General features: G+C 37.5%; 1 protein-coding gene across 3 annotated transcripts in view; it reads left to right on the forward strand.

Moving 5' to 3' along the window:
• Positions 1 to 9,094: 9,094 nt before the first annotated feature.
• The window catches only part of LOC125253180 (metabotropic glutamate receptor 7), a 259,076-nt gene continuing 245,686 nt past the window's right edge, over positions 9,095 to 22,484 (forward strand). The window contains exon 1 of one of the 3 annotated variants that reach the window (XM_048167016.1): positions 9,095 to 10,552. In XM_048167016.1, the coding sequence (XP_048022973.1) occupies positions 10,073 to 10,552 (480 nt within the window). In that variant the 5' untranslated portion in view covers positions 9,095 to 10,072. The remainder of the gene's footprint in view (positions 10,553 to 22,484) is intronic. The other 2 variants (XM_048167007.1, XM_048167024.1) reach the window with 2 other exon arrangements.

The following is a 22,484-nucleotide window of genomic DNA, read 5'->3' on the forward strand; positions in this document are numbered from 1 at the left end:
ATTTGTCATGGGAGAAAAATGTGTCAAATTAATTACAAGATACACCAATGAATTATTCAAATGTCCAACTAATATTACTTAAACAGATACATGTGCATTAAGAAATCATAGCTATGTTACTTATAAGCCATATGTGACATTTAGCCATTACTTAAATAGTACTAAAAAAATGAATGCCGTTGCATTATAGAAATATTACACACACACACACTTATAGAAAATGTGATTTCTATCGATACATTTGTTACTGTATTTACCAATCATCGTTAACGTTAGTTAATGAAAATACAGTTGTTCATTGTTTGTTCACGTTAGTTCACTGTGCATTAACTAATGTTAACAAGATTTTAATAATGTATTAGTAAATGTTGAAATTAACATTAACAAAGATTAATAAATGCTGTAGAAGTGCAGTTCATTATTAGTTCATGTTAACTTATGTAGTTAAAGCGGAACTCAGTAAGATTTGCGAAGCTCCCCCTACAGGTTCCTTCAGTGAATCACACTGTCGTAAATACTCCAAGTGCAGCTCTGGACTACAAGGACTATAACGCTCACCAGCGCAGTAGTTTTGCAAATACAGTACAAGAAATCTCGATGGAGGTGGGTAATTTTCGAAATTGTCTTATAAAGTCATAATATATACATGTTTTTGAATTACCGTAAAGCATTTTGTCACTCTCGCGTGAACGTGAACATGAGGCGAGGTTGCGTCGGGTCGGCGCAGCTCAACTTGCAAGTGCTGTTTTCTGGCGTAGACGTGCCAGAGGGGGTTAGTGCACACCTCAAACACACCACTACAAGTCAATTAACCATCGTAAGGACTTAGAAAACTATTTATGAAGGTAAAAAAGTTACTTAGTTCTGCTTTAACTAATGTTAACTAATGAACCTTATTGTAAAGTGTTACTGTAACTGTAAAACTACTAATACATTTGGGGGGCACTTTTGTATCTTTTATTTTTCAGCAGCAATTCAATTAAACGTCACAAAGCTCATCCGGTGGCCTTTTTGCTGAATTGCTGAAAAAACCCAGCTCGGGATGCTGGAGGAACACAGTGGTGCTTTCGCTTTCGGTGTCACCATTCCTCTCCTAAGACACTTTTAGCTCAGCTCGATGCTATCTAACATTACTTGAACTAAATTACCTTGTTACAGTTGTGAGCAATAGGGTGCCAGTGGAGTGCTGCCAGCAAACTAACTAGCTAATAAATAGGAAAGGGGCCTGCCAGCATTCTGATGGGGACCTTAAAACAGGTTTTCTTGATTAATTATGCTAATACATTATGCTGTAGTTAACTGTCATGACGATGATCAGATGTCTTCTTATTCACGTTGATAACAGTTTAATTAAATTAGCTCTTGAGGAGGATCTCCAGTCCAAACAGCCCCTGGGTCACGTTTATGGATGTATTTTCTACCCCAGTGATGACAAATGTTTGAGTTGGATACGGATACCTGGAGGAAGTGTCAATATGTAATTTTATCCAGGCGTATGTAATTTGTATTACCATGCTAATCTTGAAGGATGGCGGTTATTATTATTTTGTACGGTTTTGCATAAGTTCTAAATAGATGATCCTATGGTAGCAGTAATATGACATCTGCAGCTATAGATCACGCTCTGCTATCATGGACGTGTGTGGGTTATTGATAATTTAAGAAAATAAATAATTCATTCCTGCCTTATAAAAGTCTGAGTATGTCACATGACTATTATGAATAAATGAAATCCGTATCTTACAGGGAGTTTGTGATTATATCCATTTTAGATTCAAGCCACATGAAATATTAAGTCTTGTAAGTATTAAGTAAGCATGCTTTTCATGGAAGTGTAAACTATAATGTCTCTATTTAAGGATAGTTTGATGCATTATTCTCTGAGAGGGGGGCGTTGACTGCACAGCTCCCCTTTTATGTTGTGTGGCCATTAATGAGAACTATTTTCATCTGATTTTATATTATACAATATAGATAAAAAGAAAACAGTTAAATGATGGCCACTGCAGCTAAATGTTTTATGACTGCTTTCATCAGATGTGTTTCCTTGATCTAGGAATATTTTACATTATTATTGTTTTTGTGTAGGATTTACTAAATTTCACAGATAAAAAAATGGTAAGTATTGAATTAAAAGTGAAATGTTAAAGTAGTATTTTCTTTATTCAGATTGTGCAGTATGATGAGAAAAGATGCTATAATTTTTATAATATTGACTTGAACCAGTTATAGAAATGTATATGTATACACAAGTAAAGAATGTTACATTTTACGGTAAGATTGCAGAAAAACAAATATTTTCAACATTCATTCTGACCATCTGTTAAAGGGTTAGTTCACCCAAAAATGAAAATGATGTCATTTATTACTCACCCTCATGTCATTCTAGACCTGTAAGCCCTTCATTTATTTTCGGAACACAAATTAAGATATATTTGATGGAATCCGATGGCTCAGTGAGGCCTCTATTGCCAGCAATGTCACCGAACTTCTCAAGATCTAGAAAGGTACTCAAAACATATTCAAAATAGTTAATGAGTGACCTTAATATTATAAAGGAGAATACTTTTTGTGTGCCAAAAAAAACAAAATAACGACTTTTCAAAAAAAACTAGTGATGGCCGATTTCAAAACACTGTTTAGAATCTTTGCGAATCGGTTGTTCGGAGCGCTGAAGTCACGTGATTTCAGCAGTTTGGCAATTTGTTATGCCATCTGAATCACTGATTCGAAACAAAAGATTTGAAGCAGTGTTTTGAAATCGGCCATCACTATATTGTTGAAAAGTCGTTTTTTTTTTTTGTTTTTTTTTTTGCACACAAAAAGTATTCTTGTCGCTTTTAAGGTAGAACCACTGTAGTCACATGAACTATTTTAAATATGTTTTGAGTAGCTTTTTGGATCTTGAAGTTTGATGGCATTGCTGGCAATAGAGGCCTCACTGAACCATCGGATTTCATCAAAAATGTCTTAATTTGTGTTCCGAAGATGAAGGTCTTACAGATGTAGAACGACATGAGGGTGAGTAATAAATGACAACATTTTCATTTTTGGGTGAACTAACCCTTTAAGGCTTGACAGTAAGCAGCCACTGTTATGGCTGACTAACGTCATTGCATAGAAAACAGTATCAATGGCCACATGCAATTGCACGTGAGTAAGTGTTTGAAAACATTATCCATATAAAACCATCTTCTCAGACAGCATTATGCATTTATGAAATTATTGACAGCAGCTGCTGTCAGATCCATTACAGTTGGCTGATTCATCTTTCAACAAAAGTTTCTTTGCGCACTCTCCATTACACTGTGCCTCATTTAATCTACAGTCAAATACTCCGAACAAACATAAAATCCTCAGACATGATCCGGGACGCCATCAGAAATAAACCATCCACTTGTTTCTGACACTGAGGTCCTTTTATAGTCAGAGATGCAAACGAGCTGTTTAAACTGGATGCGTCAAAGTGGATGTTCTTTCACTCTTCTATTTGTCCTGTTGTCGAGAGACTCAAGCGCGTGGACTATGTCACAAATTGAACGTGCGTCTGTACGCTGTATCCAGTGGAGACAGCGGCAGTGATTATAATGGGTTCTATTTGCTTTTGATGCAATGCTCACATCCGGTGTAGGCAAGTGTCAGCCGTTATGCGACTGAATGCCAGTGGGTGGGGCCTATGGTGCGATGATGTATAACTTTTTGTTGATGTCTTGCTATGGAGGCATTCATTTGTTTTCTCTATTTCTCCTCTATGGAGCTCATAAATGGACATGGTGAGGGGAAAAATATGAGCTGGGAAGAAAAAAAAAAATATTTCAATGCTTTTGTGTTCTCTCACAAAAGTTTTGCGCTCCCTGAGAAACTTCTGTGTTTGCTCATTGTTAGAGTATAAATCTATTTCTCTTTGCCAACATAACAATATTCCCAGTACCTCCTTCCACTTAAGAATGCATGGGCCCATGGAAAGAGTCATGAACATGAAGCCAATATCTGTTCACAAAACTTCTCCAAATTTTACTTCTGTACTTGGCTTTTCTACATGTTTCAGGGGTGGTATAGCAACTGTAACAATTGTCCAATCAGAATAAACATTGCATCTTTATAGAATGTGAGACAGAATAATAAGTCTGTATATGGTCAGTTTCCGGTTGAAGGCACAATTCTTCCCGGAACAGCCTTTTGGGCCCTTTCTCCTTCCTAAGCTGCTTTCCAAGAAACACACACACACAACACACAACACACACACACACACACACACACACACACACACACACACACACACACACACACACACACACACACAGTCACACACACAGTGTAAATTAAAACAGATGTGTTATGAAACAAGAACAACTCCTCTACCCTCTCACCTCTGCAGCCTTAAAGACCAGGAGAGAGAAAACAGGGGAGAAAGAAAGAAAAGTCAGGCTGATAAGATTTTTCTTACAATCACAAAACCTTTACATTCCCTCGCAAAACTTTTGCATTCCCCACGAGAAACTTTGTGTTTGCTCACAAAACCTTTGCATTCTCGCTTTGGATAAAAGCGCCTGCTAAATAAATGTAATCTTTTGATTTTTGTCAAATTAATTGAAAATCTTTTCCTCCGTTACTCTCAAATCTTATTTGCACTTCCACATACTCAAACTAGCACATCAAATTCATTTTTTTATATAATTTTTTCATAACATCAGCATCCATCCTAATTTGTTGATTCATATGTTAGAATGATATAAGCGTGGGTAGAGTCCCCCTGAAGTCAAAATTTCAGTTTTTTAGCTTTTAGTATGAATGTGTTAGCCTTAAGGTTATGAATAAGCTGGTGTGTTCCAAAACAATGACAAATTTCACATTTAGGATTAGGATATAAGCATTGGAAACTTACAGTCACTCACTTGCGCTAAAATGGATCACGGATTTTCATGACATCACCACGGACTTAAGCTTCTCATCAGATCTTCTGTCCAATCAAATGCTCTCTACAATCTAGAGCGTCCAGCCCCCTACATTATAAATGGATGCTGAAGCTATAGCTGAAATCGGTCATTTGTTCACACATTCACTATTTTCTACATGGTGAGTGGCACATAGTGCACTATATAGGGGATAGGGAATGATTAAGACAGTGTAAATATGCTTTCCGTTGAGGCAAATGAAGTCTGGTTTCACGTTAGTGTCACACAAACCACAGCGCACACAGTCTGCTCCGGTCCATAGACACGATAGCACAGAGCGGATCATATGTACGATTCGGCACAGACCACAAAACATATCGAACCTATTTGAATTCTGCTCAGAATGCTGTATTTTAAAGCAATATGGAGGAGAAGGAAACTGAGGTTTTGCCAAGCTCAACAGCTCTGGCTGAGCTGTGATATAAACAAAACACTATTGGCTATTTTAAAAAAAGGGAAGGAGCAGGTCGATATGTCCCACCCTGTTTCAGTTGAAATTACATCAACACATTGAATAATGCTTTGGGTTTCAAGTGGACCTTTCAGTTATTTATTTTCCTTTTTTGGGGGTGGAGTTTCCTATGCTTTCATCAGGCCTCTTGATCAAATCAACAAGCATCAAACCTAAAGCTGTCTGACTATTACCATTTTCATAAAAGTGTTGAAAACTTCAAAAATCAATACAGTGTTCTGAAAGATATGGTTATTAAAATAGCAAGGACACGAAAGGAACAAACTACACAAGCTCATGCTAATTCTGCAGCTCATTGAGTCTTATAAATGTCACATACTCAATGTACTACAGTGTTTTACTTGAAGTGTTATGATCTCTTATCCTCAAGAGACTTAGTATCAGTGTATCTTGGATATTTTTCTTTAAATTTTTTAGAATGTTCATTCCAATATTCATAACTTTTTGCATGTATGACAAAAGATTAGCATAGACAATAGGAATGCAAGGTTAACATGGGTAAATGCATGCTGAATTTAAATCCCTTACTGCTACTTCACCATACAAATCAATACACGCTGTCTCATACCTTTGACTGCGGAACGCAGTAGATCAACAACACTACTGAATCTTATAAATAATCCGCATGAGTCATGTTTCTTCACGTCTGTCCCTTTTGGGAAATAAACTTTTCGCCTCAGTCCCTGACACACGCATTCACAGGTCTACAAAATTAATTCAGTGTGGACTACAACTTTGTCAAATTGTTGGAAGACAAAGCTGTCCTCATGAAGTGTGCTAAATCTGACAATACCATTTTCTTTGGGAATGTCCTCAAAGTTAAAATGGTTAAACTCGATCTCATGACAAAATGAGGTGGCAATTTGTACAAAAACATGATTTTTAGTAAATAAAAATAAGCAAAGGTCCACCCCTAAACGCCAGTGGCATGAGACTACAAATTCATACAAATTAGCCACCATTTCACCAAAATGTGAAATAGTTACAAATTGTCATGAGAGAGTGTTGAATGATTCACAAATAAAGCAAACAATTTAAAATCATTTTAACTTTTTTTCTTTTAGGTTTTGGGGTTAATCCTGTAGTTTTTTTCTCTTTCTTTCTTTTTTTCATATCAATGGTGATTCTCTGTAGCTTGTCATTACTGCATTTTTTAAAAGCAGCGTTAAAGGTATATAACAGATTCTTCCATGGTAAATGTAAACTCTACAGTTTAAATAATCTATGATATTGATATATCTGGACCAAATGTCCCAACAAGGATACTTGCACTTACATTTTAGGGACTAGCCAACAACCACTAGGAAAATAATAAACAATACTAAGTTATAAACATTTAATGGCTGTAAGATAAATCTTGTCAGCCTGACTTTTCTTTCTCTGTTTCTCCCTGTTTTCTCTCTCCTGGTCTTTAAAGGGTTAGTTCACCCAAAAATGACAATTCTGTCATTTATTACTCACGCTCATGCCGTTCCAGACCCGTAAGACCTTCGTTAACCTTCGGAACACAAATTAAGATATTTTTGTTGAAATCCGATGACTCTGTGAGGCCTGCATAGGAAGCAATGACATTTCCTCTCTCAAGATCCATAAAGATACTAAAAACACATTTAAATCAGTTTATGTGAGTACAGTGGTTCAATATTAATATTATAAAGCGACGAGAATATTTTTGGTGCGCCAAAAAAAACCAAAATAACGAATTATTTAGTGATGACCGATTTCAAAACACTGCTTCAGGAAGCTTCAGTGTGTTGAATCCGCAGTTCGGAGCGCCAAAGTCACGTGATTTCAGCAGTTTGGCAGTTTGACACGCGATCCGGATCATGATTCGATACGCTGATTGATAATGCTCCAAAGCTTCCTGAAGCAGTGTTTTGAAATCGGCCATTACTAAATAAGTCGTTATTTCGTTTTTTTTTTTTTTTTTTTTTTTTTTTGCCGCACCAAAAATATTCTCGTCCCTTTTATAATATTAATATTGAACCACTGTACTCACATGAGCTGATTTAAGTATGTTTTTAGTACATTAATGGATCTTGAGAGAGGATATGTCATTACTGGATATGGAGGCCTCACTGAGCCATTGGATTTCAACAAAAATATCTTAATTTGTGTTCTGAAAACAAAGGTCTTACGGGTGTAAAACGGCGGAGTAATTAATGACAGAATTTACATTTTTGGGTGAACTAACCCTTTAAGGCTGCAAGGGTGAGAGGCGAGAAGAGTTGTTGTTTCATCACACATCTGTTTTAATTTACACTCTATGTGTGTGTGTGTGCTTCTTGGAAAGAGGCTTAGGAAGGATCTCTCTTTCTTTGTCTAGAAGAAAGCACCCGAAACGCTGTTCCGGGAAGAATGGTGCCTTCAGCCGGAAACTAACCATATACAGTCTTATTATTCTGTCTCACATTCTATAAAGATGCAATGTTTATTCTCATTGGACAGTTGTTACAGTTGCTACACCACCCCTGAAACATGTAGAAAAGCCAAGTACAGAAGTAAAATTTGGAGAAGTTTTGTGAAAGGAGATTGGCTTCATGTTCACAACTCTTTCCACGGGCCCATGCATTCTTGAGTGAAAGGAGGTACTGGGAATATTGTTGTGTTGGCAAAGAGAAATAGATTTATAATCTAACAATGGCATAATGAAAATGTAAAAATGTTTAAAGGTTTGTGTGAGGGTTGGGTTTAGGAAATAGAACATAACTTGCATTCGGATCATTAGCTCAACATAAAAACAAACTACAAGTGGAACTTCCCCACCATAATAGAATAACAAGTAGAATAATAGAATAGAATAATAAGTGTGTGTGTGTGAGACAGAAAGAGAGAGATTTTTTTGATTTTCAAAAAACCTTTATTACAAATATTAACACATTGTCCAGACAATCAAGTCAAAAAAGAAGAATAATAAGAAAAAAAGAAAAATAAATGAAAATAACAGAAAAGTAAGCCAAGATGGGAGTAAAGACCAAGTTGCTTTCAATAACCTCACACAAAGCCCCACCATAGCACCAAATCAATTCGAAAGAAAGAAGATAATCTATAGCTTTGAAATAGCGAGAATCAATAAGGATTAATAATAAATTTTTACTCATGTTCTGATACATTTCCTAGTACCATAGACAGCCATTTTAGCTTGACCTAATAAAACATTTAAAAGAGAGAAGAATTCCATTGAGTTCAGGGAAGGGGCCCTTAAGAGATAAGTCCATGCATGTACCACAGACTAAAGGTTCTTGTAACAACCAGTATAAGGAACTTATGCTGCAGGGTCTTTGAACAGTGAACAAAGTCCAAACCTTAAAAACATTCCTATAAAAAATGGGAAGCTTGGATAAATCCATCTTTTTAGGATTCAACCAGAACAAAGACAGAACAGAGAGAGAGAGAGAGAGAGAGAGAGAGAGAGAGAGAGAGAGAGAGAGAGCATCACTAGTGGGGGGTAAAATCATGAATTGATGTTGACAGAATTCATTTCCTCTGTCAGCCACAGTCGCTGCATTCAACAGGAAAAAGTGAGTCTCTAGAGCTGGAACGTATTCCATATTAACCCACATCAATGACCTAATGTCGTGCAGAATGCGATTTTGGTCAGAACACAAGCAGACTGAATGAGGAGTTCACTCAAATATGGTTAAACGGTTGGGAATCCTTTGTTTATAACATATTTTACAGTGAATGTCTTAACGTTAAACCTGCATTAAACTACCTTGAGCTTTTGAATGGAGGTTGTAAACTTATGTTGGAAACCTCCACTGCAATATTGCTTCTTAACGATTAATCGCTGTCTTTAATGACTACATCGCGCTATTATTCGCGTCACATGCAGGAGCGTATTTTCTTTGAGGGCTGACCAGGATGAGTAACACGACATCGATCGTGCGTTGAGTCATTTGACAGATCCATATTTGATTCTGGGTGGAGAGAGAAAGAGAGAGGGAGAGCGAAAGAGAGAGGAGGAGACACACGGGCTGTCTTCTTGCCTCTTGTGAGGATTTTTGCAAGACCAAAAGACGTATTATCGCCTAAGCTTTCTTTATTTCTCTCAAATGTAATAAGCAGAACCTGCTCCAAACGAAGAGCCTCAGCGAAGTCCGCGACGGGAGGATGTTAAGGATATCTCACCTGACATCGATTTTCAGCAACATTTTTCTCTGACCGTTATACGCGACGCGTTATTCTGAACGAAAACTTTTTGCCGCCTTAATTTTTTTTAAACAGTAACAAAGATTACAACTCAGTCGCGATGGTTTTACAGTGGCGTTATGACATCAGCGTGAATTGGACGCTTTTTAGTCGAATATCGCTGCACTTTAATCCGTTTTGCGTGGAAGTGTGTCTGATTTAAGGACAAATCAGTATAGAAAGATACTGTGTATTTTACTTTGCTTTTCTGTCTTTTTCTTTATTAAAAGAAATTATGCAGAATATCTAAGCAACAAGCGTCGCCATACGATGCGCACTTTCCCAAGGAATAACGCATCCTTCTTGCGCGGTGTTTTTGGAGAAAACCTCAACGTATTCCCACATCAGTCTTACTTTGATAAGGTCTGTGGACGTTATTGAGATCAAATCTGCTTTTCCTTACCTGTAAATACTGTGAAAAGTGCCTTTTTTGTTTCCTAACGACAAGGAGACCATGGCTTGCTTTCCATGGCGGGTATTTTGGATAATTCAAGCGCTTGTGGATGTGACACTTTCGCAGGAAATTTACGCTCCTCATTCCATCAGAATTGAGGGGGATTTGACCCTGGGTGGCCTTTTCCCGGTCCATGCCCGTGGGGTCTCCGGGGAACCGTGTGGAGATATCAAGAAGGAGAACGGGATACACCGGTTGGAGGCGATGCTTTATGCCTTGGACCAAATCAACAGTGACGACGAGCTTTTGCCCAACATCACTTTAGGTGCTCGGGTTTTAGACACATGTTCGCGAGACACGTACGCTTTGGAGCAGTCGCTTACTTTTGTGCAAGCTCTCATTCAGAAAGACACGTCGGATGTGAGGTGTACGAACGGAGAGCCCCCGGTGTTTGTCAAGCCCGAAAAGGTGGTTGGAGTCATAGGGGCTTCTGCGAGTTCAGTGTCCATCATGGTCGCAAATATACTGCGACTGTTCCAGGTGAGTCTGAACTGAAGTGCCCAATACCTCATGTGCTGGAATGAGTCCCTGCGTCATGCTTTCATGTAATTTCACCCCGTATTATTAGATGATAGCTCATTTACAACAGCGCATAACGCTTTAAAACAGCGCTCCACATAAAACTGCACAATGGCAGTTGTTAATGTGTAAAAGCATGTTATGCGTTTTACAATCATTTGTGTAGCCAGAGCAGGTTGTTAGTCATAATCAATGAATCGATCAGGCATCGACTATTCACACACACAGAGTGGCTTTTTAACGGGTTCTTTCTTTGGCTTACCCTCTCTTTTATATTTCAATTTCAAAGATCTGTATTGGCATGTTTGCTTGATGCAATATTGCCATCGCATCAATATGTTCTATTCGTATGTGATATATAGGCTATTTTATTATTGAAATGTTATTAATATTTAATAATAAAAGATACATGTCTATGTGTATCTTAATTCGCTTTCAATTTCAAGTTATTTATTGGCATTCTTACTATAGGCTATATATTATATTATAACTATTAATTTTGATAGGAGACAAATACCATAAAATAAAAATAACAAAATGCAATAAAATAAAATTCAGCAGAGTACAAAATTAACATTTCCCTGTGTTCTTCCATCCCATGCTGCTTCTTAGGCTTAATGTTAAAACATTACAGTGAAGTGGAGAGGCTTGCTAATTCAAATGGATTTGGGAATTTAAACTCTGCTTGCTTGAGGCAGATCACTCTATAGATTCCATAGATACAAGATACTGGGTGCTGTGTTAGGTTACCCACCTAGGTAGCTCATGCCTGCATTGAAAGAAATGTTCTTTTTGTTTCTCTGTTCCCACCAACATTAGGAAATTACAGACAGATTATCTGAAGGCATGCATTTTGGCAGTTACAATGTGAGCTAAACAGAGTACAATGATTTGGAATGTACAATAAACCACAAATGAGAATATGTACAATCCCCAGTCTAATTAATCAGAATCAATCCTTGTAGGGGCTTAAATTTTCTACTTGCCAAACGTAAATGTGTCCAAATATTGCATATGAAGTAATAATTGTGTCCCGCCCCTTGGTTCTGAAGAGTGTGATTACTGATACAGCAATTAAAATAGTAACAGTCTATACAGTTGCCTGTAATGATGTGAGAGGATTATACAGCCTTATCTATGTTCTGCATCAGAGATAAACATAGCTAATGACATCCCACCGGTCTACTAGGATAATACAAACCTCATTCTTCTCCATAATGTTTTGCTCTCTTTACCAAGGTTCTCTTTTGGTCTTATACATAGGTAGTTTAAGATCTCTAAACATCAAATATGGGTGGAGGAACGTAAATGAATGTTACAGGTTCATTACAAGGTCTATTTGTGGCTTGCTGTCAATAATTTTGACTTGTCGCTCAATTTGTAAACACAAGCAAAGATGGTGGTTACAGTAAGACACTGAGAATCTAAGAAAATGAGGCAACAATAATTAGTTTCAAAAGTATATGTACAAGACTTTATACATGTTAAAAATGACATTAGTGCGCATAGCTGCTTATTCAGCACATTCTCACTCGCAACTCATCACATATTGATGCTCGGTCACGACCCCTAGGCGTCACTTTTTAATGCACAGGATAACCCTTTTTCGACATGCAGGGTATGTCATTGCTTTCGATGAGAAACCTTTGCCATCATACAAAGTCGCAACGGGCATAGGCATTTTATTGTCATGGTGGAATTATATATTGGGTTATACTTTTGCCAGTATTGTTGGGGTGTGATTTTTCAATTTAATCAGCCAGAATAATTTTATTTACATTCATTTTATTTACACAGTTTAGACATGTTTGTGTATGTAACCCAACGCCACCCCTAAACCTATCTATTTGTATATTATATAATATAAAACACAGGATATAACAGGCAGATATGACTACAGACACAATTTACTCAAACAGTACAAATATTCCAAGTTTTCTGAGGCCATTTGTGTGAAGAACAGACCCAAAAGCAATCATCGTGTCCATCCGCCATAGATCCTGTGCACACATTTAAAAATTGCCACCAGAAGAAGACCGATTGGCTTTGATTGTGAAATGGCATTGGCTCTCATGTGACTGACTGCATCATGCTAAAGAATCGTTTTTGCAATAAATACCCGTGACTGTACTTTTATTTTATTTGTGTTTTATATTGTTGAGAAGTGGGTAGGAGTGGGGTTAAGTGCTCCAAAATATGAAAACAAAAATATTTATAAAATAATTTCTACTTTTACAAATGCAAATAATTGAATGTGTTGTGATCTGACACATAAGGCAAACAACTGAAAGCAATGGTGTACCCTGCACATTGAAAAATTACTTATTACATAACAATTAACTAAACATAACTCAATAATTAACTAAAAATGATACCACTTAGAACAGTATTCCTACTACTAATGACAATTTATACAGCATAATACAAGAAAGAAGTGCCCTATCCAGTTGACTTCCATTGTGCCAAACGAATGTGTTACTGTAACTATGATTTTTTTTTAATTTAAGTTAATTATTTTGTGTGGTAAACATCAGTTGCACACCAAACTCCGGCAGAATTTTCAGAACTATTCCAAGTCCAATTGTAATTTGGTATCTTGACAAAAAGCTGTTTACTGACCCAAACCCCATAACCCATAACCCCACCCCTAAACATTTGTACTTTGGTGTCTTGACAGTATAAATATTTTAAAAATAATTTCTACTTTTACAAATGCAAAGAGTTGACTGCATCTTGATCTGATGCATAACCTGCAATTCGAAAAATGGTGCTAAAGGGGTGGTTCATTGGGCGCAGTTTAACATGTCATAATGCTTCGTTTAAAAAAAAAAAAAAAGCTGTATTTTTCGTATATTTTACCTTTATTCTACACTGCAGTTTCCATTGTTATTTGAACGGCTGGTTTGACTTTTTGGTTCTATGATACCACTCTCGCCGAAATAGCAGCGGGCTCAGATTGGTTAGCTGGCCCAGTGTATTGTGATTCGCTGAAGCGTCCGGAAACGCCACGCCCCTTACCATTAGTTGTTACGTGTAGAAATGTAAATAGTGGCGTCTATAGAGTACCTCAGGGATGACGTGTTTTTGTAGGCAAAACCCGGAAGCGAGTTAGCATTTTAGGACTTCCGGTTCCATCGTCGTAAAGTCTATGGGTTTTTTGAATGGGTTTTTGCTAAAACGCCTGAAATAAGGTCTGTGGTTAACAAAGCCTCTAAATATTTTCACGTTTTGATCTATGACATATAACACACCAGTTATAACCCATTTGTGATTTTTTAAACCTTTTTTGTGTCTTAAAAATGGCGGTTGCTAACAAATTGCTAAAAGGGACTACTTCCTTTGGCGGGGACTTTAGACGTCATCATGACAAACAGGACATTTGGACAGCATTTCTCATGAAAAAGTGGATAAGAATACACAGCGCAGATCATAATCAGTGAGCATGTTTTTAAATAAAATTGCTTTTTAAATAAAGTTTGAGTAAGCTTGGTGGTGGTGACATTGATCCGCGACCATATTGTGCTGTAGTCCGTTTATAGCCTACTGTTAGCTTTTTATATCTGACGACTTTATTTAGGCTTCAAAATGTATAAATGTTGTGTTAACTTGTAAAGATTATCCTGATAGACAAAACGTGTACGTGTCATAATCCTTTGTTAAACACAGAGTTTATTTTTTGCTTTCGATCGAGGGAACCCGTGCACCGCTAACTTCCGTGTTGGCCTACAAAAACACGTCATCCCTGAGGTCCTCTATATTGCCGTATCAAATTGAGCCCGAATCAGACCCAGATAGCAGTAATGATGAAGAGGGTCAAGCAGAACCTCTGCAAGCACGGCTTTTAAAGGACATTTATGAATGGTAAGTATTTCCTTTTGTACTTGTCAAAGTGTTTAGATATGGTGTCACTTGTAAATGTCACTGCTATTTGTTAGCTTTCAATATACGGTTTTATCCTGATTTAAGCTTTACTGTAGTATCCGAATACATGACTGAGTAGTAGCATTTTTGTAAAGGTATTGTTTAATTTATAGCATGAACAACTGTTTGTCAATGAACATAGAAGTTTGTTGGTGTTTGTTGGAGAAGTATGCAATAGAATTTAGCTAACTGGATAGCGAAGCAAAAATGCCTTGGTCTTTGTTTACGTCCTTGATGCAACCAAAAAATAGCAACATAATACATTTAAAAGACATGTACAAACAAAAAAACGTACTAACAGGTTCGGGCCCATAAACAGCAGCTTCTGCTTTTAAAGTGGGAACTGCTTCATCTTTGACTAATAGCCTTGGTGCAAATCCAGCATTGAACTTATGTAGATTCTGGAAGCTGTCTTCAGTGCCACATCCAGTGTAGACAATATCACTGATTATAATGGGTTCTATTATCTTTTGACGCGTCGTCCAGTGTAGACAACTCTTCCACAACCATAATGCCGTGTGACATGGCCTCGCCCACTTTTTTGCTTGTTACCGGGGGCAGGGATTATGTATATTGCAGGGTTTATGATGTCACCAACCTGGGAAGAAGCTCGTTATAGTCCAAACTAGTGGTTTTTGTAGGCATTAAACTGCCATAATTTTAAAAGACAGTATCTCCGTTTGCATTGAACTTTTAGCACTGTAACTTTGCAGATACTGTTTATGCTCAAGCAGCAACATTACACACTAACTAAAGTTAAAAAAGTGAAATTGCAATGAACCACCCCTTTATGTGACATAACCAACACTGGGGCATAAGCAGACTGTAACAAAAATGTATGGATGAGATCTTGCAAATTCTTATGAATATACACCAAAACTCAAAATAGATATGAATTAATATGAGATTGTGTTAGATCTTTACAGTATTTAAAGCCCTAAACTGTTGAACTAAAGACCTCTGTTAAGTTTACATGAAGTGTTCACAACCATTTAAACTTTTAGCAAAAACTAAAAATGGACCAATGTGCCCTATGCACTACAAGAGCTCACAATATGTAGACAAAGATTTAATAGTTGCTCATGTGTTGTTACATTAATAATTTTACAGTAAAGGACATGAATTGCATGTACTTGCATGTGGAACTGCAATATTTATGTCACTTTCCTTTAGCTTCCTACCACACAGATAATGGCTAGAAAGGTTTCAGTAGACCTCAGAGATCTGTTCTAAGAGCTTGACTTTTTGCCCTACATAGACTGTTTAGAAAGTATTTACAGAAATACACCCATACACATGGGACATAACGGCAGACGGCCTGTGTCACAGACCCTCAGTTGTGAGCATTAAGAAACAAATTTAAAGCCCATGTTGCGGCCCGCTAGCCACCTGCATCCTTTCAGAAAAGTGTTTGCTTATTTCCCTGTGGCCTCACACTTGCTCTGAGTCTCTGACTGTTTTTATATGCTCCAGGGCTGGGATTTCACAAAGCATCCCTGTTGGCTGCGAGCTTTTTCAGAGTGTGATGAGAGCTGCGGTGATGAGAGTTGATGTGAGGAGGGCAATGCACTCTGACACAATTCATGAGGCATACAAGCGATTCTCCATTCTCCACCTCAACACATTTTGACTCAAAATGCTTGTGAAGCTACAAGCCTTAAATATTATTTGGTTTTATTGGAACTTATGAAATGCCATTGCTTTAGTTGGTTTATTGTTTGTATGTGGCAGGAAAATGAGGGGAAGTACATTTCAGGACATGGTCATGGCAATTATACTTCACAAAAACGTTTTTCCTTTGCATTTTTTTGTACAGACGCCAACGTTGTCAAAACGATCTCCATTCCCTGGATCCACAAAAACGGCTAGAAACACTGTATTATTCATGCCAGGCCAGTAGTTGGCGATGTCACTTTGTAAATAAACACTATGCACCTACATACCGAACACGTAATACAAATGTGTATGATGTCATCGTTTTCACAAATTCACTTTTGTAGTTTACACGGAGATGATAACGGTATTGTTTTCAGAAACTTGCACTTTGAAACCCACAAAACGCAGTTGTTGTGTAAATGAGAAGCCAAAGTTTTACGTTTTTGGTTGAAGACGGTGTCACATAAACAGCCCTAAAGTCACATTGTTAGGTATAAAGTCGCATTGCAAGAAATAAAGTTGAAATTGTGAGAAATGTCACAGTTAGGAGATAAATTTGCAACTGCGAGATATAAAGTAATCTTCAAAGTTGCATTTTAAGATTTAAACTGACATTGTGAGATATAAAGTTGCAATTATTTTTTTTCCCCATAATTTATTGTGCATATTATAGTAAAATTAAGCTGCAATTTTTTTTTTTTTCTGATATGGTAACGATTCCCATAATTTATTGTGCATATTATAGTAAAATTAAAAAAAAAAAAAAAATGTAAATGCCTCACATTACTGAAGTGAAATGGGTTGCAAATGTATTTCATGTTGACTTTAATATTACAGCATTGTTTTTTGCTAGCATAGCATTGAAGCAATTATCAATTAAAGTACAGCAACATTAGTGTTTCTCCATTAAAACAATGACTAAATGATTCGGGTTGAAAAATGACACTTCTTGTCATAATGATTCTCCATAGTCTGTAAGTGACTATTGATTTCTCTGACGTGTCGCTGGTTTAGTGGCCCAGAAGGTTTGCTGCCTTGAGCTCTAGTAAATACAGTATATGTTTGCTATCACTCACTCTTAGGCCACCAACACAAAAGTGACAACAGCCACAGTGACAGAAGTCTAAAAATATCAGTGCTGTGGGACTCGTTTCTCACAGAAGCCATAACCTACAAACCCAGGAATTCTTCAGCACAGATTTTTAACCAGTGAGAAGCAAGCCTTAAAATCGCACTTCTTCCTAGTATTACTGTAATTATTATTAGTGGTTTATCACACTGTATATGTAAATCAATAGACCATAGAGACTTGAAGGTGGATTACCATAGCAAAGCCCTGGCAACCATCCAGATCACCTCAGTGGCAAGGTAAATACCATGTACATCAATATGATAGTCATTAGCTATGTTTCAGTCCAAATTTGCGAATTTAACTTAAGCGCAAAATTGGAATATAACATAAAACATTTGCCAATAAAGCACCATTTCCATTCTATGTGTTTAAGAAAACAAAATAGGCACTTTCCTGGGAAATTGGCCAAAATATCTGTAATAAAAATGGAAGTTGCTGTAATCGGGGAAGCCACTCTGGCTCTTTTTTATCCTACATCATAAATGACTTGCATCTCAGAGCGCAGAAGAAACGCAATAAACGCTGTCATGTTCTTTTGCGTTCGGATGCCTGGTGTTTGTAAACACAATTGTGTGAGACGCTTCTGGGAAGGAATTAAAACAAATCATTCTGATGACAAGCTTTGGCTCAGGCATTTCAGAAAGATCAAACCAACATCTGAGATGCTGTGCGAGGAAGTTGGCCCACTGTTTAGAAGTCATCCACCTCAAATGAGCGCATACGTTTTTTTTAATGCACATTTTTAGAATTTATGAGCATCTTGGCATTTCCATCCAGCGTTTTTTTTAATTGGATATCTCAAAATGTGCATAAAACTGGGTGGATGGAAACATGGCTATTGAGTACCATGATATTGTCATGTGATACCTTCAAGGTATTTTCAAAGTACTTTTTTGTGAAGTATATTTCATAAAAGCTTTTATTTTTCCACATAAGGAGCTTTTATTGCATTAGATGATCAACAGATACCAAAGCGCTCTATAAACAGAGTGTTTAGGCCACCCACCAATCTTGTTAGGACAATAGTGCCAGGGGAGGAAGGGCCTGGCATGGCGGCACGCACTGATGGAAGACTCGGCCCACCTGGAGGTCATTCTGCTCTGATAACCTCTTTGCTCTCCTCTTCTTATCAGCCTTTGGCTGATGATTGGCTACTCCTCCCTTCAGGGTTGGCTTATTTTCAACGTGAGAAATCCCAGCCTATTTATCAATATTGGCTGCATGTGTATGCCTGAGCCTGCCAAAAACCTGACTGCAGCTTTGCCAAATTGCAACTTTTTCTTATTTAATATTAAATTTGTTCTATTCGAGAATTTATTTTGAAAGGATCTTGTATTAGTTCAGGTAATGAGTTTGATAACTGATACCGATGATTAACATTATGTTGGCTGAAGTTATAAGGCATTACCTGGAAATGTGTAAATTATATGTTACTCTCAATGGGCCTCATTCATGAAACACAAGCATAGCAGATTTTATTGTATGAGGAAAAAAATTGCATTAGGAAAAACATAGTATTTATACAAAGTTCTGTTATGAAACTCTAGATCAGGGGTGATGAACTCCGGTCCTGGAGAGCCTCAGTCCTGCAGAGTTTAGCTCCAACCCTGATAAAATCTCACCTGCCTATAGCTTTCCTGCAACCTTTCAAACCTTGATTAGCTTGTTCAGGTGTGTTTCAGGTGTGTTTCTGAACTCTGCAGGACTGTGGCTCTCCAGGACCAGGGTTAGCCACCCCTGCTCTAGATGGTGCAGGCTGGTAGGTCCTTAACTCAATGTGCTTGCAATCACATCATTCTCTATAGGGTATAGCTGATTGGGTCCTGCTGTATCACTAACCTATGTGCTCGCTCTCAACCTTCAAATACTTGGTCAGCATTTGCTGTAGCAGTTGCGGCACGCTTTCAGAAACCCTCCATCTTGTCCATCTCCACCTGTGTAGATCTCTTACGGGTAATTCCTGTTGAACAGCAGTAGCATTTCTTACTTGCTCACAGCAGCATGTCATGTATGTATTGGCAGTATCAAGTCCCGTACTTGCTCTGCAGCAGCAGCAGAAGCAATATCAGCAGCAGAGCAGATGTTTTCCGCCAAGACCAAACATATCAACATTGTCATATCCATGTACATGGTATTTATGGTGCTTATGAGTCACTTTCTACTCATATATAAGTAGTATATTTAGTAAATATTTGCTTGATTTCCTCTGAAGCTCATTTGAATTTGTTCTGGATCAATTAGATGTGACATGTCACCTTGGTAGCAGGTCTGAAACCAGGAGGCATCTTCATACACAAACATGTACCGATTCCATTTGTGATGGAGTATCATGACACCACTCATTTCTTCAACACATCCCACGAGACAGGTATTTTTAGATGTGGCATCTCATCAGCCATTCTGCTAATCTTAATTCCGAACTTCATAATCACATTAGTTTGCTTTATTGGCAGTTGAGGATGAGCTTTAAGTTACTCCCAGTGCTCTCTCTTATCTCATGTTCAATGCCTGTCTGTGAAGTTGCTCAGCATGAAGCCTGGAAAAATCCTCGGTTGATGTCATAAAGCACGTCTGCCATTGGCTCGTCTCGGAGCTCGTTAAATGAGAGAGTCCCGCTGGGCGAGCTGCCATAAATCATTATGAGCGCAGATCTTTTTTTCTCATTTAGGAAGCGTCAATGATATACATACCAGTAATTAATGAAATAATTTCTTCTCTCCAATCAATAGATACTCCAGCTCCCCGCAGACTTCGTTGACATTTATCACATCGAGTGCAACTGATTAATTTGTATTGCCATTACCTCAACATGAGAAGGAATAATTTGTCTGAATGATCTATCGCTCTCACATCAGAAGACTATAGAATACTAACCAAAGGTACTTGAGTGCTGGTTATTTAGTGGAGATCACTTCAGATTTCTACAGGCAGATTAGCTATTGGTAGTAAGTTGTTCTTTGCTTCACATTGAGGTTACTGACGATTTTCAAGTGTGACACATAAGTGTGCAGGGGTTGCACTGTGGGAGTGATATAGATGCAAAGTGGTACATTTTCTTTTAGTATGTGTGAAGTGATGTGCCGATTTATGTTTCTGCCAGTGGGTGCCCATACTCCATACCTTAGTTAGTTTTCCAAGAGTGCTGTCTTTCTTTCCATGCGATAGTGCACTTGATGAATTCATTACACATAAGTTATTAGCAGGGGCGGCGCCAGCCGATTTTGCCGGGGCTTCAGCCCCGAATGTTTTGAGTCAAGCCCCGAATGTAATGACTGTCACTGAGCAAATATGAAACTGGACAATAGCCTGTGTAAACCCCCGAAATCATAAGTTGCTTTATTTCATTGCGCTTTGGCTTTGCATATACTGCATTCAGCCTGTAAAAATAGACCTTAAAAATAATCTAGCCTATAGAATACATTTCTTTGCTGTCGGTAGCCTGTGGGCTACTCCGTTTCTTCCTCTCTGTTGAATATGCAGCAGGTAGGGGAGGAGCTAGCACAGTCAACCGCAAGAGTGCGAGACAGTCAGCGAGCAGGAATTGGTTTGAGGTTTCTTAACAGTGCTCTCAAAATATAATTTTTCTAAACATATCTCTATTAAAATACGTTAAGCAGTTCAATACCGCTTTTCTACAGTATCCGACCATACACCGGCCATGCTTTTGCGGCACATTTGCGCACGCGATGAGCTGGTGATCAAAATAAAAGCTCAAGGATTTATCTTTTAAAAAGAAATGAGTACAAAAGTATTGTAAAACAGATGTTTGAACCCTTTTTAATGTCCAGGTACAAGTCAATGCTGTTTCTTTGTTCAATTTGCACACTGTACATGGGTTGAAGCTCTTAATTTTGAGTTTCCAGAGTGCACCAGATTGATGCATTTAACCTTAAAATGTACAAAATTTTCTTCCGCTCCCCCCGGACCCCCCCTAGAGCTGGTACATCCAACAAAGTTTTACAAATTACAGTGTCAAATAATGTACATTTTCTGAACAAGAATACGACAACAAAAGCTCCTTTCATGTCAGTAAAGCTGTTAATAGAAAATTAAAATGTCTTTGGACAAACATAGATTTGGGCTAAGCCCCGAATGTTTACAATGTCTGGCTCCGCCCCTGGTTATTAGTGTCTTGCGAAGAGAAACATACGCACTGCAAATACGTTACCAACCAAACAAAAACATATATTCTTTCCATGAGTGTTGTTGCATCACTAAACAATGGTGCAAATACCAGTAAATTGAATTGGGCAAACCTTAGTAAATCATGTTGCATGATTAATTTAAATACTCTCCTTTCATAAATATTGTGTCTAAAAGGGAAACTCCTACAAATGCACATACAAAGGTCAGCCACAAAAATAATGCCTTTTCATCGAAATTTTTTCACTGCGTGTCTTTAGTAAATCCTGACAGTAGTTTTTTCAGCAAGCTGTTAGTAAATCTGGTCCCATGTGTTGCACAAAGGGCTACAGCTGAAGGGGAAGATTGTCAATGACTTCAATCTGTTTTTCACACAAAGCTTTTTTATTTCTTCATTTAGAAATGCAATATAGTCATATTGTTACATTCACCACCTCGTCCCGTTTGTTTTGACTGTCACGTGCTTCTTTGTTTTCAGTTCCCGCCACTCATCTATCACCATGGACACTGATTACACTCACATCTGTTTGTCAATTGTATTGTGTATTTAAGTTCCTTCCTGTTCTCTGTCCAGTGTCCGGTATTGTTTAATGTTACATGTGTTTGCTGTCGCCTGCTTATTCCTTGAGATTAAACTACGTTATATTCCTTGTATGTTAGTTCCTCATCTTCCTTTGGTGTATGACTGTAACACATATGGACTACATTTCTGCATACATAGGTGGAGTTTCACTTTTGTGCTTGTGTGTGTGTGTGTGTGTGTGTGTTGGGGGGGTTACTTAATAAATAACAATAATAATAATAATAATAATAATAAAGGAATTAAGTAATTAAAGGATTTAAGGGAATAAATAAATAAGCATGGAAAAAGTAGTCATGTACTAAATATATACAAGTTAAATCAATTTAAACTATTTGCAAATAATATTTTAAAATGTGCACACATTCAGTCTTATTTGTATGTAATATGTCGAAAACCAGTGGCGTATAAAGTACTCAAACTATACTTGAGTAAAAGTATAGATATCTTACCAGAAAATG

The sequence above is a fragment of the Megalobrama amblycephala genome, linkage group LG2 (assembly GCF_018812025.1).
Source record: "Megalobrama amblycephala isolate DHTTF-2021 linkage group LG2, ASM1881202v1, whole genome shotgun sequence".
NCBI lineage: Eukaryota > Metazoa > Chordata > Actinopteri > Cypriniformes > Xenocyprididae > Megalobrama > Megalobrama amblycephala.